Source organism: Hakea prostrata, chromosome 7 (genome assembly GCF_041222555.1).
Source record: "Hakea prostrata isolate BN-2017 chromosome 7, UWA_Hpros_2, whole genome shotgun sequence".
Taxonomy (NCBI): domain Eukaryota; kingdom Viridiplantae; phylum Streptophyta; class Magnoliopsida; order Proteales; family Proteaceae; genus Hakea; species Hakea prostrata.
This window is the reverse complement of record NC_142606.1, coordinates 10697915-10716450: the sequence shown is the minus strand read 5'-3', so window position 1 is coordinate 10716450 and position 18536 is coordinate 10697915. Positions and strand designations below refer to the sequence as shown.

General features: G+C 37.4%; 2 protein-coding genes and 1 non-coding gene across 4 annotated transcripts; 1 reads left to right on the top strand and 2 right to left on the bottom strand.

Annotated features, from left to right (window-relative positions):
* The first annotated feature begins 3434 nt into the window (after positions 1-3434).
* On the top strand, positions 3435-10074 carry LOC149009687 (stromal 70 kDa heat shock-related protein, chloroplastic). Its single transcript, XM_089161918.1, has 8 exons — positions 3435-4151; positions 4717-4969; positions 6785-6864; positions 6963-7105; positions 7207-7305; positions 7520-7709; positions 8608-9006; positions 9226-10074. The coding sequence occupies exons 1-8, from the start codon at positions 3585-3587 to the stop codon at positions 9619-9621; spliced, it is 2127 nt and encodes a 708-aa protein (XP_089018044.1). The 5' UTR covers positions 3435-3584; the 3' UTR covers positions 9622-10074.
* A 930-nt stretch (positions 10075-11004) lies between these two features.
* On the bottom strand, positions 11005-14848 carry LOC149009686 (Octicosapeptide/Phox/Bem1p family protein). Of its 2 annotated transcripts, none has more exons than XM_089163047.1 (3): positions 14423-14848; positions 13959-14330; positions 11005-12293 (listed from the first exon to the last, which is right to left on the bottom strand). In XM_089163047.1, the coding sequence occupies exons 2-3, from the start codon at positions 14146-14148 to the stop codon at positions 11530-11532; spliced, it is 954 nt and encodes a 317-aa protein (XP_089019173.1). In that variant the 5' UTR covers positions 14149-14330; positions 14423-14848; the 3' UTR covers positions 11005-11529. The 2 variants fall into 2 exon arrangements, with proteins under 2 accessions (XP_089019173.1, XP_089019174.1); XM_089163048.1 differs by having other exon boundaries at positions 14746-14848.
* A 3616-nt stretch (positions 14849-18464) lies between these two features.
* Positions 18465-18536, bottom strand: TRNAP-UGG (transfer RNA proline (anticodon UGG)). Its single transcript has one exon. It is a non-coding gene; the product is annotated as a tRNA-Pro (tRNA).

Genomic DNA, 18536 nt, shown 5'->3' with positions numbered 1-18536 from the left:
GTTCGAACTACCTGATGCAATGACCAATTTAGACATATGAAAATTAAAGAATGTCCACGAAAGGGAATTTAGGTAGTGAATTTTTAGTGAACAGACCTATACAATTAGAGGTAATAAGTTTCCTTAATATATCGTATTTAGTCAATATTCAATTAATTAAATAATTTAAAAATGTTCTATAAATTTTTTGTTTTTTAATTATTTAAGATGAGAAAAAGAGTGTATAAGTAATAATATCATTGTGCAATACGGGTTCTAAAAGTGTGGTCGGAACCCCAAGATCTGTGCTCCCAAACCGTTAGGGTTGCACCCCGAAGGTTTACTCAAGGATTCAAAGTGTCTTCACCCCAAGGTCGAATGCAAACTTCTTAAGGTTGCACCCCATAAGGTTTACTCAAGGATAATCACTTTATTTTAAATAGTAAGAGAGAGAGAAAAAGAGGAGTATTCACTTTTTCATTTTATCAATGTTAAAAAATGAGATCCTAATGTAAGTATGTGATGAAATTAAGATATAGATAAAGATTAATATTAATATATATATCTAACTCAATGAGTAGATCGTTGCATGGGTATCAAGTAAATTAATAATCTGGGCTCTTACTTTATAAAAACCATATAATCGGATCCTTTCCACGTTATAGGGCCTAAATAAAATTATGGGTAAGAAGTTTCAATTAAAATAAATAAAATATCTTATTTAGTTTTAACATATTTACAATTAATTAAATAATTTAAAAATGTTCTATAAAGTTTTTGTTTTTTAAATATTTAAGATGGGAGAAATAGTGTATAAGTAATTCTATCATTGATTGCAAAGATTATAGAGCCACTGAAGATAAGATGGTCATTTTTACATGCACAAGTGACAATGTCCGTTCTGAAGTGTATATCCTCCAAGCGAGCTTATGAAGCATTTTTTTTTTTAGTGAGAATACTGGGTCAAAACAAGACTCGAAAAAAATTTCAATTGAAATTTCTAAGTAACCTTGAAAGATCTGAGATTGAATAATCATCGAATACATCCAACGATGGACCAATCCGAGCACCTAAAATCACCCACAGGAAACCGAATCAAATTTCCCTCATGAAATATACGCAATCCTCCAACCGAGCTTCCTGTTGGAAGTATTACGTCATTGTTCAATTTAATTTATCATTAATATAAATATTCCTTAATAAATGAATTATTTAATTTCCTAAATTTTTATGTACACGGTAAGAAACAATAACTTGCCAAAAAAGAAGAAGGTAAGACTTAATTGTATGTATGTCCTCCTCAAGTCTAGATATTCTACCTCAACAAGTAGAAGATTGTACAAGTAGATGTTTAGAGTATGGGAAGCTGAGAAAAATCATGCCAAATTGTTTCATATGATTTTCAACATATATGACGAAGGGTGGATATAGAGGTCCATTTACCAAAAGTTGATTTAACCATGGTAGAAGTTTTTGCTACTTTTGGAAAATTGAGATCTTGGTCGAGATATGTGATTTTTTTGCATCAACTCGATGATCCATCTCGGTGGATTTTGGAGTCATTATTAGGTTGAAACTTTGTATTTAGCATATTTTAAGGCCTATTGAACACATTAGTGACATTGAATTAATCAAAAAACAACACTAAGTATGATTTATAAATCTACCCATAGTGTGAAACCGAAATATTGTAGGATTCGGGAATACAATGTTATACAATATGTAATATATAACCTTTAAGGCATATAAATGAAAAACAAATTATCAAATGCATCAACTAAACTAAATATCATCAAAATTTCATCCATATGAGTATCACAATCTTAAATTTTAATAATAGAATAATAATATTATATAATCATTAGAAGTTTTATATAAATCATTAAATCATAAGTTCATAGAGGCAAGCAGATAATTATTGATTTTCCTTTGATGTTGTAGATGTGTTAAGAGCATTTGCAAGTGAACATCTAGCCAAAAAAAAAAAGGGGGCAAAAATTGGGAGTTCCAGCGAGAGACGGCGAGATCTATGGCGAAAAATAGTGAGATATGGTGAAATCCAGAACGAGATATCACAACTCTCTGCTTTTGATCTTTATCTCGTCTTGCTTCTTTAAACAAACGAGATATCTCGCAAGATCTACCACCATGGCTTTAACTAAGAGCTAATTGCTAGAGTTTCCAAAAAAAAAAAATTTAACATTTTGTACATTGAGTGTAACTTAAATTTCTTGTGAAAAAAAAAACGCCACCATTGCAAATACATAACTCTAGTAGTATGACCGCGTGAACTAAGATAAGAAGCAGCCATCATAGTAAAGAGTTTGGTGTCTTTTAACAATTGTGCACATCCATTCATTTATTTTTATTTTTTTGTGTGGGTTGAATAGACAATTTTTATATATTGAGGATGAGAATGTTACATAATACACCATCAGGTAGGTTGGAACCCACGTCCTTTCCACTGAGAGGTTTTGGTTTTACTAAATGAGTTGGTGATAAATAAATCTACTTGTATCCCATCGACCTTCAGTTGTCATCTAGGCCACCCACTTGATGTGTGAAGGACTATAGGACTCCTTAGGGATGCTCTTAGAGGGTATGTTTGGAATCCAAGATCGTTCAAAAAGTTAGATGTCTTGCCATTTCTTATTTGTATGTGCAAAAACGGTTTAAGCTGCGAGACTATTCCAATTGCTAGTTATTTTCTTTTTCTAGGTGAAAAAAGGAGATGAATGGAAGAAATATTTACTTTAGATTACTTAGCACAAATAGTAGAAGAGTCCGAAATCAAGCGCCAGCCTTGTTAGAAAAGAAAAGCTTGATTATGGATTTTGGGTGATCGGATGCCCATCTCGTCCTCGTCATCATTTTTGTTGGGTAGACTTTCTCTCCATTATAGGCAAGGTTTAAAGTACCAATATCGAATATCGTATCGGATAGATGATTTTAAGAGACATATCGTCCTGTATCAAGTATTGTATCGATCTAGTAAATGTATTTTGTATAATTTAAGATATATATTGAGATATATCGTATCAATTGTATCAATTGGGTTAAATATAGATACATATCGACCGTATGATATCCTAACCTTGATTGTAGGGATGAAAAATCAACCAAAATTAAATTATGAAAATCTTATTTAAATAAAATAAATAAATAAATAAATAAATAAATAAAAAAAAAAAAGAAGAAGAAAAAAAAGAGAAGGTTTTAGAAGAGTGCAAGTGTGCAACAAGTGAGACTGAAATTTCCAGAACATCGCAGCGAAGCCTGATTCCACGATGTTCCTTGATATTCTCAACGGGCAGCGTTTGAAGCGAATATATGCCCATATGGTTATGAATGATATGCTGCCCGAAATCCATCGGGTAAAAGCAGAATTTTCTAGAAACCCATCCACGTGGCACTACCAACCACTACTCTCTCCGTTAAAACCCCACCCGTCTTTCTTATCTTCTTCGACTCCGAAACCCCGAGAAGAAGCATCAACCAAAACAAGCTCACCTGTCCTTTTCTCTTCTATTTGACAGAGTTCAGTTCCTGAATCGTTCTAGGGTTTCTTCTGATTTGCAATTTTTGTACATAAATTCGCATCGTTAATGGCGTCTGCGGCTCAGATTCATGTTCTAGGCTGTACTTCTTTCCCTTCTGCGAAGAAATCATGGACTAAAAATGGGAAATCTTCGAGAACCTTGTTCTTTGGTCAAAGATTGAGTGATGGAGGTGCTTCTTTTGGATTGCCACGGTCGGCGTTCTTAAAGTTGAAGAGAAATGTGAAGAGAGATTCTGCAGTTGGACCTGTTCGTGTGGTGAACGAGAAGGTGGTTGGTATTGATTTAGGAACTACGAATTCAGCTGTAGCAGCGATGGAAGGAGGAAAGCCAACTATCATAACGAATGCCGAGGGCCAACGGACGACGCCTTCTGTGGTCGCTTACACCAAGAATGGTGATAGGTTAGTTGGGCAGATTGCGAAGAGGCAGGCTGTGGTTAATCCAGAAAATACTTTCTTCTCTGTGAAAAGATTCATTGGGAGGAAGATGTCCGAAGTAGATGAGGAATCAAAGCAGGTTTCCTATAGGGTGATCAGAGATGAGAACGGGAATGTGAAACTCGAGTGTCCTGCAATTGGGAAACAGTTCGCTGCTGAAGAGATCTCTGCGCAGGTAAATATCTCTCTCGATGGAATTATCCTGCAATTTTTGCATATGCTGCATTTCATTGTTTGTTGAGTTGATTTCTACTTGTATGGTTGTGGCTCTTGTAGTTCTCCGTTTCCTCCAACTCCTGTTCTTGAGTGATCATGGAAAACTTCGGTGGTTTGGTTATCGAAATGCTTGTATTTGTATTCCTAATATTTTCCCGACCTGGGATGTGTCTGAAGTTATTATTTTCTTTACGGTTCATGTGTCGGAGTAAGTTCTTTATATATTAAGTTGTATCAGAGCCTATTGCTGCTCATAATACGATAAGAAGAGTTGATTCTATTGCATTTGGGTTGTGAAATACATGGAACAGGTTAAATCAGTAGATTATGCTTGTAGGCTTGTTCAACCTTCTGTTTCCCCTTCCTGGATGCCTTATATTGGATTTGTTACGAAATAATTGCTACATGTCTTGGACTAAAAAGAAAAATAATTTGCTAATTTCATTATTCCGCTTTTATGTGGTATGGTTATCTGTATGCGGGGTTTTCGTCCTCCTCCTTACAATAATTTAAATTGCATTTAGGTACTGAGAAAACTTGTGGATGATGCGTCCAAGTTTTTGAATGACAAAGTTACCAAAGCCGTGATAACAGTGCCCGCATATTTCAATGACTCCCAAAGGACAGCAACAAAGGATGCTGGACGTATTGCTGGTTTAGAGGTTCTCCGTATTATCAATGAACCGACAGCTGCTTCACTTGCATATGGTTTTGAGAAGAAGAACAATGAAACCATTTTAGTGTTTGACCTTGGAGGTGGCACATTTGACGTGTCAGGTACCAAAAAGCTGTGCTGAAATCTACCCTTTTAGATTGAATGTAGCTCTTGCACTGTTAGTTTGGAAATTTTGCAAGTATGTCGTCTACACCCGATTCTGTGCTATCTGTAAGCATGTATGTTAATGGGAAAGTAATAAATGTGTAGCAGAAGTGTGGTGCTTTCTGTTTGGTGTGCAATTCTCTTTGTAATTTGTTTAGGAGAATCTGAATCCATTAGAAAACCAATTGGATACAAATATGGTAACGACCCTTGCCAACCAATTAATTTCCGATAAAATTATTTTCTTGGATATGCTTTATTATTTCAAAAATTTATTAGCTAAGATATTGTGATTATTTTTCTAGATTTTCTATTTAAGTACTATAGAAAATCAATAGTAAAAAATTTAGGAAAATCAAAGATTAAAAATAGTATAGGGAAGTACTAAATTCTCAATTCTCGACCCAAACCCTCAGCAGCGAAAGGATAAGGATGACGAGTAGTTTATAGAAATTCAGTATGATGTCCTCATATCCATTTAGGGGACTATATAGAAAAGAAAATGAAAGAAAAAAGTATCCAAATCTGCCTGGATTTGTCCGGAAACTAATAGGATATCATTTGTTTAATCTGTTCGGATGTAATCTTGATGCGGATATGGTAATGTTACTGTTCAAGCTGTCTGTTCTGTTTGCACCCCCTACTTCCCTATTTTAATTTGGGGAGTCATGAGGACATCTGTTCATGGTGTATGTGACATTATATTCACATATATTGTTGTACATGCACTTTGCTTCCATTTACTAATTTTTCTTTTGTAATGTTGCATGGATCCTATCATATTTAATGAGATTAAACATGTAGCTTCTATCTGGTGGAAGGTTGTTGGTACACAATTACATACACATCAGGAACATGTCTATTGTGCAACACTTTTGAATGTAGGAGATGTTTATTCCTTCAGTGGTTGTTAACTTGCTATGTTATTTATGTGTATTGTCTTGGTGGCTGGTGCCCAACCCTTTTGGATTTTGTTTCTGAGCATTACCTGGTTGTGATGTGATAATTGGCCTTTTATATTTTGTCGCTGATTGGTAATTGGGAAACTGATGGGGTATCTCATAGTTGCATGATAGCAAGTAGTCTGGAATATATGATTAACATTGTCATCGTTTACATTATATATATATGAAGTCTGGGAGCTAAGTGGCGTCACTATTGCTTTTGTATGTCGTACATTTTATATGCTTTCCATTTACTAGTGTTTCTTGTTTCTTAGAAACTTTTTGTATGTGTCTTGTGAATGCATATGATTTCTTATTTATTTATATATTATTATTATTATTTTATTTTATATTTTCCATGTATCTCTCTAGGTTTACTTGTTACTCTGTAGTGTGATATGATATTCCTTTTAAATCTCCTTTCAATACGATACTGCCGATCAATATAAATCCTTGATTTCCAAGTCAGCTATCAAAACAATTGCGTTATGGCATTGTAGACTGGGTTGGAAATGCCTGTTATTGGCCCATGGTTCCATTACTGGTCTACTGGAGTGCTGGTGTCAGCTTGAAGCATACCTGCATAGTTGTTAGTTTGAGGTTCTATTTTTGGCATGCTAATCATGTAAATCAAGCTCCAGTGTGGCTTTGCAGTTGTTTCATTCTTGAGTATCTTTTTCATCAGGTAATACATAATAATGAAGTTTGTATGTTAACAAGAGAAACATTACAAAGACTGCAGCATCTTAAACAAATTAATCAAACATCTATCATGAGAGAGTTTGTTTCTCTTTTAATGTCTCACTTTGCATTCTACTTTAATTACAGTTCTTGAGGTTGGAGATGGAGTATTTGAGGTACTGTCTACCTCAGGAGATACACATTTGGGTGGTGATGACTTTGACAAGGTGGTTACAACTTTTATCATTTTTCTGGCCTGAAATTTTTGTTTGATTTTTCATTAATCATTTAGTGATATAACATAATGGTACTTCATTTCAAACAGAGAATTGTTGACTGGCTTGCATTAGAGTTCAAGAGAGATGAAGGTATAGATCTTTTGAAGGACAAGCAAGCTCTTCAGCGTCTCACTGAGACTGCTGAGAAAGCAAAGATAGAGTTGTCATCATTAACCCAGACTAGTATAAGGTGGGTGTTTTTGTGTTGATGTCTTCATATGTGCCATATTATTCATGATCCAACACTGAAAAAGTTGCTCTTTTTTCCCTCTTTATTTGAATGTTTGCCAGCTTGCCTTTCATTACTGCAACAGCAGATGGCCCTAAACATATTGATACTACCCTCACAAGGGTAAAGTTTGAGGATCTGTGTTCAGATCTGCTTGACAGGTATTGTGTTTCTTTTCCCAGTGGATGCTGTCCATAGGCTGATTCAGCTGAGGCATATCTTCCACCATGTTCCTTTTTTGTTGTTTGAATCTCATGTTAGGAACTGAAACTGCTTCCTGCTTCTCCTTTTGCTGTCTAATAATGTGACTAAGAACTGGCGGTTTGTACTTGCTGATTGCGAGCTGATTAACATATATCTGATTTCAATCTCTAGGCTTAAAACTCCTGTGGAGAATTCTTTGAGAGATGCAAAGTTAGCCATCAAGGATATAGATGAGGTTATCCTTGTTGGAGGATCAACGCGTATTCCAGCTGTCCAGGAGCTTGTAAAGAAGTTGACTGGCAAAGACCCCAATGTTACAGTCAATCCTGATGAAGTTGTTGCTCTTGGAGCTGCAGTCCAGGTGAGTTATATTATTCTTTTCTTTGTCTAGTGTTGATATGATACAAGCTGATACTGTCCGTTGTCTGGAGATTCTCCATGTTGATATGATACTACCCATGAATAGCAACAATGCTCATGCATCGAATTGTGTCACAAAATCCAGTTTTTGGAAGAAATATTGTTACTACATTGAGGTCAGGCCCTGGTGCAACCATAATGATTGGTCCTTAAGTGGGCATGTGTTTTAACTCTGGAAATAGCTGCTCTTTGAAATCAGGGCAAGGCTGTGTACATTATCGCTCTTCTGAGACCTGATGTGGGAGCCTTAGGCAGTGGGAATGCCTTCTTAGTAACCATGATGTTTGGGTTTAAACATAAACAGATGCATGCCACACCCAAAAAGTTATCTAGGAGATGTGAAAAACGATTAAGATTTGGACTTACCAGGTTTGAATTGCATAGATGTTTTCCTTGCTTAAGTTACTTATTAATGAAGGGTTTTATATAGCACTAGCAGAGGAAGATTTGAATTGCATAGACATGCCGTAAAGACGATGATTACCTGACATTGCTTGGGTATCATTAATTTTGTTTTGAAGTGCTATCAACTTTAGTTTTGCATGTCATACAAGCATATCCATGGGAATCAAATTGTATTAGCTCCCTGATTAGTCTTAGTGAAGTCTCTCAAGACCAGCTTTCCAACTGGTGTCCAATACTAATAAGTAATACTGGTGTCCAATACTAATAAGTAATAACACCTTGAATGTATCATTTAGCGATCATATTACTTGTTTTGATCCTTAATTTGCAGTATCATTGCTTTGAAGATAGGTCCATACGATGGACATCTCTCTATTGTGGTTAACCTCTATGGCTGCATGTACTGATATTCCGTTCTCCTCTCGAATCTTCAGGCTGGTGTATTGTCTGGAGATGTCAGTGATATTGTGCTTCTTGATGTGACTCCATTATCTATTGGTTTGGAAACATTGGGTGGTGTAATGACAAAGATCATCCCAAGGAACACAACATTGCCCACCTCAAAATCAGAAGTGTTCTCAACAGCTGCGGATGGTCAGACCAGTGTTGAGATCAATGTTCTTCAGGGTGAGAGGGAGTTTGTGAGGGACAACAAATCTCTTGGTAGTTTCCGTCTGGATGGTATCCCACCTGCGCCACGTGGTGTTCCCCAAATTGAGGTCAAATTTGACATTGATGCCAATGGTATCCTTTCTGTTACGGCTGTTGATAAGGGCACTGGCAAAAAACAAGACATCACCATTACGGGTGCTAGCACCTTGCCCAATGATGAGGTATGGTTTCCAAATATTGCCATATTGAAAGTAACTTCTGCATTGAAAAACATGTTCCCTGACTAGCATTGCAAACGTGTCTGTTCTGCATTGGAAAACATGTTCACTGATTAGCATTGCAAATGTGTCTGCCTGCAATTATGTTTAGCAGAGTATGGTCTTGTGTCTCAGTCCATCGATAAGTATTAATCCATCGTTGATGACAATCACAATCTGCAGGTCGACAGGATGGTGAAGGAAGCTGAGAAGTTTGCAAAGGAAGACAAGGAAAAGAGGGATGCCATAGACACAAAGAACCAGGCAGATTCCGTCGTGTACCAGACGGAAAAGCAATTGAAAGAACTGGGGGACAAGGTACCTGCCCCTGTCAAGGAGAAAGTGGAGGGGAAACTCAGTGAGCTCAAGGATGCAATATCTGGTGGGGCAACACAGGCTATAAAGGATGCCATGGCGGCTCTCAACCAGGAAGTAATGCAACTTGGCCAGTCTCTCTATAACCAACCTGGTTCACCTGGTGCTGGACCTGCACCTGGAGGTGAAGCTGGTCCATCAGGTTCAGCAAGCAAGGGACCCGATGGTGATGTTATTGATGCGGATTTCACGGACAGCAAATGAGGAATCCTGCCCCGTGCATAATGTGCATATTTTGGAAAGAAATGCATTGATAAATGTAGTTCCTCTTTTTTTTTTTTTTTCCTTCCCCAAAATCTTTTTGAGTAGGGTGTTTTTGGAAAGGGAACAAATATAGAGAATTGGAGGATTATAGACGGTTTGCCTGCAGTAGAAAACCCAGCAATAGCAGCCTTGTAAGACTTAGGGTTGGTGTTAATGATTCATAGGAGAAGAGATGGAACAGGTGCCTCCGTGGGATAGTCTCGTGTATCTGCACTATCTTCAAAATGATCAGCCAGTTGCCTTTTCTACTTTATGTGACTATGTTAGAGAACTTGTACAAAGCTGCATTTTTCCTATACAAATTTTTTGTTGTTTTTCATCCTACTCAATTCTTCTCTACTTGAGAGTTGCCGAACCTCCTTTACAGTTCACAATGTTATGGTAGTGAACAGGTGAGAGACTCATCGTGCAGTGTTTCTTTTTCTTTATTGCAACTAAGGCGGAAGCTGGGGGATTATGTTGGCTTTGGATGCGTTTTCCGACTTTTTCATGTTTTTGTTGAACTTGTTCATGGGTGGAAACTGGAAAGTACCCTGTTTCCAGGTGTAGAAGATTAAGAGAATGTCACTTTCTCCTACTGGGGTTTCTAATTTTTGGGTGTATTCAACAAATCAGATTAACACAGTAGTGTGCGTACAATGATCCAGGCCAAAATCTTGGCTATTTGATTTTCAAATTTTTTTTTTAGCAGTAATAAATAAAAAATATATGTAAAATAAGAGCTCGAGATTTGGATCAGTTTGATTGTGGTCATACGAAGCAACGACCGGACGGCTTACCACCACAAAAAAAGGGTGGTGATGGGATTGTTTTTTTTTAATATATTTTTTAGATGTGGGGTCCACCGATTTTGTGGTGAAAAAAAAAGGGGATGATGATCCGGATTCGTTTAAGTTGGCATCGAGTCTGTCTCCTTTGGCCCGCCCCATTTAAAGTACAACTTGGAGGACCACAGGGCTGTCAGATTCTCCCAGTGCAATCCGTTTGACCAAATTAGACACGAGAAGTCTGAGAGTTTCGCACGTTTCTTGATATTTCTCTATCTAGGAATGTTTCGGATTTTGGGTATTAATATTGTTTTCCATTACGTACTTCTGGGTAAAATTCCGGAATTTTCTTGTAATCTTTTGTAGTCCTTAGGCTACTTTTTAGTTGCGGGCAAATTAAAGGGAATGATGATTTCATCAGGTAATATAAGCTTCAAGAGAAGGATTTGGGGTTACTATGGAGTAGAACCATATTGTATCAAACACGACGTAAAGCTTCCAAAGAACAAGGCTATTTTCCATTCAAAGAGCAGTCCTTTGCCTCTGTTCACTTGCATTCCTCTGCAGATAAAAGAACTGTCGAAGGATGTTCTTACTTTCAAACAAAACCTCTAACATCTCCAATTAACAAGAGTGATTTGTTAACCCAAATGGTGGCAAAATAACTGTGAGGCAATTAACAAGAGTGATTATTACCCCCAATGGTAACAAAAGAACTATGAGGCGATTCTTTGGATGCGAGGCTGACGGAGAATTTCTTTCAAAAACAGAGGGGGAATCTTTTAACCTGAAAATGCTTTCATTTTTACAAGTTGTAGACAAATGTAATTACATTAAACAACTGAACATGAAAGTCCTATAAACACCGCAACTGATGAATCGTTAAATTTAAAGAATCATTTAATACTTTTCTGGACATTCTAGCTGCTATATGAAATTATGAACAACTTTCCCTGCTCATGCAACAACCATAAACAAGGTAGAGGGGGAAAAAAGAGGGGGAAAATCACACCTTTTTTGTCGGAGATTGCTGAAGGTAAATCTCCCTTTTAAGCAAACTCAATTTACTCTTCTGTTCGTTTCAGGGTTGAAGATGGGTTTCACTCCTGTCGAATTCACCACTCCTGTTAATGCCTTCATCAATTGGTCCATAATTGCTGCCCCAACTTCCTGAGGTTCGTCTAGTTGGTGAAGCATATTGGGGAACATAAGCCAATTGTTTCCTTCCAAAATCACTCCGGCTCAATGAGATGCCACATGGTGCAGCCCTTCCATGTCCACCCCACCCATTTGCATAGGTGCCATGTAACCTTGATGGAGGGTGGTAAGAATGTGCATATTGCTGTTGTTTTTGGAGACCAGGGTGGTTTTGTTGTGAAAGGCTACTAAGACTAGGAGAGCTACTGACCCTGTGAATCTCCTTCTTTCGACAATTGTGGTGACTGTGTGGATTAAGTCCATCAATATTATACCCCTCAGGGACATGGGATCTTGGGGATGATCCGGCTGAACGATTGATACTACTGCTAGTGTAACTTCTCCAGTTAGAATTAGGGGTACGTACAAGGTTGAGTGCGTCAATGTAACGTTGCTCGAGCGAGTTGCTCAGTCTACCATCATTCGTTTGGTTTTCACCAGAAGGATGGGAGGGGAACAAGAAAGATCGAAACCTTGGGTTGTTGCCACCCTCGGATAATTGTGTCTCATAGCGATCATATTCTTGGAGCATGTGGTTGAGATCCTCATCGCATCGGACAGAAACTAAGACATCCAAGTCTTCTGGAATCAATTGGTACTTGAGTACTACTTCGGTTTCAGCTATAGCAGCAAGTTTCTTCATTAGCTCTGTCATAAAAAGAGGAGAATATTTTAATCATAATTCTCATCAAACCTTCATCCAGAAAAGAAAAATTAAAAAATCCATCCGATTTGCTGACTAAGTTGATGCATATATTATTCATCCAAAAAAAGGTTGACACATCAATCTGGGCCTCCCTGCTAGTGTTTATAAAGAGAAAATATTAGCAAAGGCAGTAACCAGCATCAGAAAATAATTCAATCCTTTTGAATGAGAAAGAGGAAACATGCAGGTCTATATTGACAGAGAATGAAACCGTTGGGTGCAATGTGACACATTTTTTCTTTTGTATTCTCAGATTAACTGTCAAAACTCCAAAGCTGATCTATCCACTATCTTTATAAGATGTAAGCATGGCTTGTGATACACTTCTTTCTAAATTTATTGTCCAAGTAGATACTAAACTAATCTAAACACCAGGAAGCCCACTCACAATCCAAAAGACATGATAAATCTAACAAAGAAATAACGACACAAAGTCAAGATTTATGTGGTTTGACAAGATGTTTTATGCTCTTGGAAAGGAGAGAACAGTTTTTGTTAACAAGGAGAAAGGTTTCCTACCTCACTTCCTCATGCTTCTCTGTATTTACAAAGAATGCTTACTAGCCATACTAACCGTACATTAAGCAATTTATGAAAATGCTCATGTCCACACCAACTCTGAACAAAGAATTCAGGTTTCTAATATCCCCTATACTTGCCTTGTTGAGCAGGGACATCCTTCTTATTTGAGAATGCTCATGTCCTTGAAAGTTCTTGAATCCATTAATTTATTTGAGAAAAAGAAAATATTGCTTAACAAGAGTGAGGCCAATAATTTCTCTCTTTCCTGGGGAAGAAATACAGTAAAGCATTTCAAATTCTTAACGCTGAGTTCTTAAGAAGCATTTAACTAGCAAGGTAGTCTGAAATCATTACCTACCTAGATGAGCATTGAAGTCACTTTGTTTTTCAAGAATCTAAGACCTGGAAAGTTCTGATATTTGCAACAAACTATGATTTAAACATTTCTGATTTAAAAGACCAGACCACATCCACAAGCACCCAGTAATTCAAAGCAGCCGTTTACCGGAAAAAAAGAATAATCCAAAGCAGCCTACCACCCCATTGACCATGCTGGTAGGCCATAAGGCCATTCCGTACCACTGTGGGTTCCTTTCCTCTGAATTTTTTGTTTTTATTTTTATTTTGATGACTTAAGGCCCGGAAAAGTGCAAGGGAAAGAATGTAGATCATTTCCCCTGAGAGTCCACATGTAAAAAATAATAAAAAAATAATAAAAAACACATCACCTTGACCCTGTGTCCCTCCTATAATTTGAGGTCAACAGCACGGGAGAGACGATCGGATTCTAAGGGGAGATGATCAGAGTTAGTATTAAGGGAGAAGTGTAAAGGGAGATGATTGGATTAGTGTTAAGCACGTTTATATACCGCACGACACCACTTTTTCGTGGTTGAAGGAGGAAGGTCTCCTCCAACGGAACTGAACCGCGTAGCACTGAAACCAGCAGCAACGGCGCGAAATAGCGCTTGCAATCGTAGAGAAACTTTCTACCCGAAAATAGAAAAAACGCAGAAAAAACTTTGTTTTCTGTGCAATAAGAGAAGTAAGTTGTTATAAAAATAAATAAAATAAAAGAGACTTGCCTGAGTAACTAATATCACGAGGAATGGCGACGACGCGTGTCTCGCCGCCAACGTACTTGAGCTGGCCATCAATGGGCCTGGGCATTATCTTTCCACCATGGCTACACAGGAATTTCACGCGATTCTTCGGCGACGTCGTCGCCACTTCTTCGCTGCCACCAGCGGAGGCCGTCACCCTATTCTCTCCCATCCTCCTCCGCCGAATATGTATCGGCGTTTCTAACTTCTCCAGAAAATGCTGCTCTCGCGAGGTACCAGAATTTCTGATTTCTCGCGATCTTATAATCGTCGTCTCGAAACGCTATCTGTAGAATGTGAGGAGAATCAAACCTCTCGAATCCCGATCTATGTTATTTTTTCGTCGATTACGATCTGAAACCAAAAAGCGAGAGATAAATAAACCAGAATGAGCTAAATCCATCAGATAAATATCAAAGTTCAAGCTCGAATCGAACGAGCAATACCAGAACAATCTACGAAATCAATGTCAAGTCTAGTAATGCGATGAAACAGAGGTGTTCATTGATCATGAAAGAAGATGTGAAGCTTTAAGGTCATTGAACTTTGCAGTTTTCATGTGGATATTGATTGAGAATTGCAGATGATAGGGAGTAAATCTAGATAAACACTGGAGGATTTTTTGCATGTATAAATCCGCGGAACGGAAACTGAAACAGATTGTTGTAGAAAAAAGAAAAAAGAAAAACTCAAAAATTTCGGAGTTTTGTTTAGATAACAGCTAAGGAATAATACGAGAGGGGAGAAAGAACGAGAAACGAAGAATTACAAATTTTCTAGTTGATAATCCGGAAAAAGAGGTTTTTTGAACGAAGGAGTTTCGCTTTTCCACACGAACCACAGGTTTCTTCTTCCGCTCTACCAGTGTGGCCTTCTCTCTCTCTCCTCCGCTTAGCAAATAACTATCTATGAACCAGAATATTCCAACGTCCTTTCTCTTTTATTCTGTTCGCCTCCGCTTTTCCAACCGAAAATTAGGGCAAATATTTATATGATTTCAGCCATGTCAAATGACAGAAATAGCCTTACCAATAGATTTTGTATCCGTTGGATCCTCAATGATACCTTAGACCGTTCTGGACCAAATTGTAATGGTTGAATACAAGGTGTCAACGGGCCGGGCTGGGTCGGGTCGGCTTTGAGAGACTGAAGTTAAAATTCAAGCCCTACCTAACCGTGTCAAGGTTTAAAAATCTCAAACCCTAATCCGTTTATTTAATCTATGGATTTGAATATGAATAACCCATTATACATTGTAAACAAATCCATTACTTACAAGCAAAGGCCTGATTAGTCTAAATTAGAAACAGTCTATAAGAAAATATGATCTCCTTTACTTACTGATTACTAGAAGCCTTCTATAGTATTACACCATAGTTGATTGGAAAAGTGAAGATATAAGACTTGATGGAAAGACTAAGACTTAGAGTTCTTGAGCGACAATTGGAGGGATGAAGTTAAAGAGCATACACGACTATTGATGTGGGCAAGGTTTAAAATATCCTACGATACCATATGATACTAGCCGATACGTATCCATATTTGACCCAACCGATACGATACATATTGATATGTCTCTCCATTGAATTTTACTAAAATATATTAGCCAGAGCGATACAATACTCGATACGTCTCTTAAAATCACCTGATCGATACGATACTCGATACCGATACTTTAAACCTTGGATGTAGGTATGTGAGATATGTGAAAACATTATCTAGATATCTACGGCTAGTCAAATACTATTGTTATTTACCAAAAAGGGAAGAAAAAAAAGGAATATTCAATTGTTACTTAGTACTAAAAGAAAGAAAGATACTCGCTTTGTTTAAAGTCTATTTAAATATAATTTTGATTAAATTAAACCTGTGGTTAGGTGGGGCCAGGTTGGCCCACGGGTTAAACCAAAACCCGAGTTGATCCTAGGCTGATTATTTTGTAATCCTAATCCGCCTTTTCGGGTTGAAAAATCGGGCTAAGATTGGCCCAGCTCAAGGCAAATTTAGGTCAATTTGAACCAATAGGATTTTATTGAAACCCAATTAGAATATTGATTTTAAAAATACTTTTATAATTCGAATCTAGTTCGGATCCTGATCTAATTAGGGGACTAGTGGAAATAACAGATCTGGATCAATTGCCATCTCTAACGTTCCTTTTTTAACCAACTTTCATTCTTATTTTGTGACAATTTTTTTCATTTTTGTTTGTAGTTGGTATTATTCTGAAACTTTATTTTATTCAAAAATGGAAAAAGGAAGAAAAAAAAACCATATCTTTTGGTATTAATCCATTTCATGTTTCTTTGGGTATGCTTTAAATCCAAGTGATCCCAATATTAAAGAGGGTAATACTTGTAAAATTATATTATTTTTCTTTGCCTTCTCCCATCTTATTCTCAAACCTTTCCTCGGGATTTCTCTATACGAGACAACGGTAATTACTAATTGAGCAGCCTTTCGATGATATAACAAAACAACTAATCGAATAAAATCCTTACACCAAAAAATCGTAGAGCTGAGAAATTTTCTTATAAAGAGTAGACACAAACTGTAGTTAGGCATCATAGACATTTTAGTAGTAGATCCAAAAAATGGGATTCAAGGACCAATAATCCCCATTAATATCCTAATCAAGGTTTAAAGTATCCCACGATACCTTGCGATACTAGTCGATACGTATCCATATTTGACCCAACCGATACGATACATCTCGATACGTCTCTCCATTGAATTTCACTAAAATACATTAACTAGAACGATACAATACTCGATATAGGACGATACGTCTCTTAAAATCACATGACCGATACGATACTCAATAATGATACTGATACTTTAAACCTTGATCCTAATGAGCTAACCACCATTTGATATTGGCTATGGGTGGAATTCCAATTGTTTCAATATTACTAAATCGTTTTTATCCCAATTTTTTTCTAGTGAAAGATGGGGATGGACCTTCAGTGTTGCGCAGCATTGAGCTGCATACAAGCGAGGATGGAAGGAGTGGTCGAGGTCGAAATCTTGGTACTTTATTATTATTTTTTTTTATAACTTTTTTCAACCATACCTACTTGTAACAAATAAAATGCAAAATCAGTGGTTGAGATTTCAACCTCAACTACTCGGTTCGATGGTGGCCATACCTAGCTCAGTGTTGCGTTGCGCACGGCCACAATCAAAGAGTGGTCGGATTTTGACCTCAACCACTCATTCCATCCTCACTTTACGTAACTTAGTATTGCATATCAATTGCACAGCGCTGAAGCTCTATCCTACCGAAGTCATACACCTCTTTTCTTCACTATAGACAATTGCGTGAACATACAGAAATATAGTGACCTCCTCCAAAAGCTACCAGCCCATCACTTCTGTACAAAAGCTCATGATATGTAATGAGGAAAGTCATTGATTTAGAGACCTTTCACCTCTCTGGATTTCATACTAGCCTTTGTCTGGTAGGCCTCTCAATCATGCATCTACTGTTCTACCGACTTGAGAAGAAAAATTGAATCCAGTGTGACATTTTCAATTTGAGGAGAAAGAGAAAGAAGATAAATGGTGGAAATTTAATCTCATGATTGGTTTTTTTCAATACATTAAACTCAAACGCCAAAGAACAAAGCTGCATTAATAATTTTAATCCTTCAAACAACCAAGGTTCAGTCCTGTATGACCTCTTCTCCAAGTTCCCATGAGAAACCAGGGAGAAAATCCAGGAAAAACTGGAGTTAATTAAAGTCTAAAAAGTTTCTTACATGCTTTAACGATCTTGTTTTTTTTCTTCTTGGATCTTGCCTTCATGGGGGGAAGACCATCATCGTGAGTGGGAGAGAAAATTAGGGTGCTAGTTTGGACCGTTTTGTCATGAATCCTGGAATACCCATCTGCAATTGAAGAAGATCTCCTCAGAGAAAATGCCCTCTTCACTGCAGAACGAGGTGACGAGACGCTGTGCTTCCCTTCCATGGATCTCTGATAAATTGAAGAAAGAGAGTGGTTTCTACTCAAGATTGTACCCAGTGTCTGCTGTCCAACTTCATGTTCTTGCTCTGGATATCGCACAAAACCATTGGGATGTTTGTTCTTGTCCATGTCAATGGCTTGTTTGGTTTCTTGGGTTCTGGAGGTAGCAATTGTAATGGGCTTTTGGTTTTGAAGAACAGAGGAGAAGAGATCTGAAAAATCAATGGATTTTGGTTTGGTGGTTCTGAACTTTTTGATCTTTTGAGTACCCAATATTCATCTTTCTCACAGCGTGTTTCAAAGGATTGAAAGTTGCAACAGAAAATCCAGTAGAGCTAAATTTAGGGGTGGTTCTAGGTTTGAATTGAGTGGTTGAGGTGGGCCAATTAAGCGATCAAAGGTTTGAAATGACAGGAAAAGTGGAAAGGATTTCAAAGGTGACGTTAGTTCAGTTACCCTTAGCAAAATTTATTCAAGAAAAAACAAGGAAAAAAGACAAAATATAAAAATGGCCTAATTGGGGCATTCCGAGAATCGAACTCGGGACCTCTCGCACCCAAAGCGAGAATCATACCACTAGACCAAATGCCC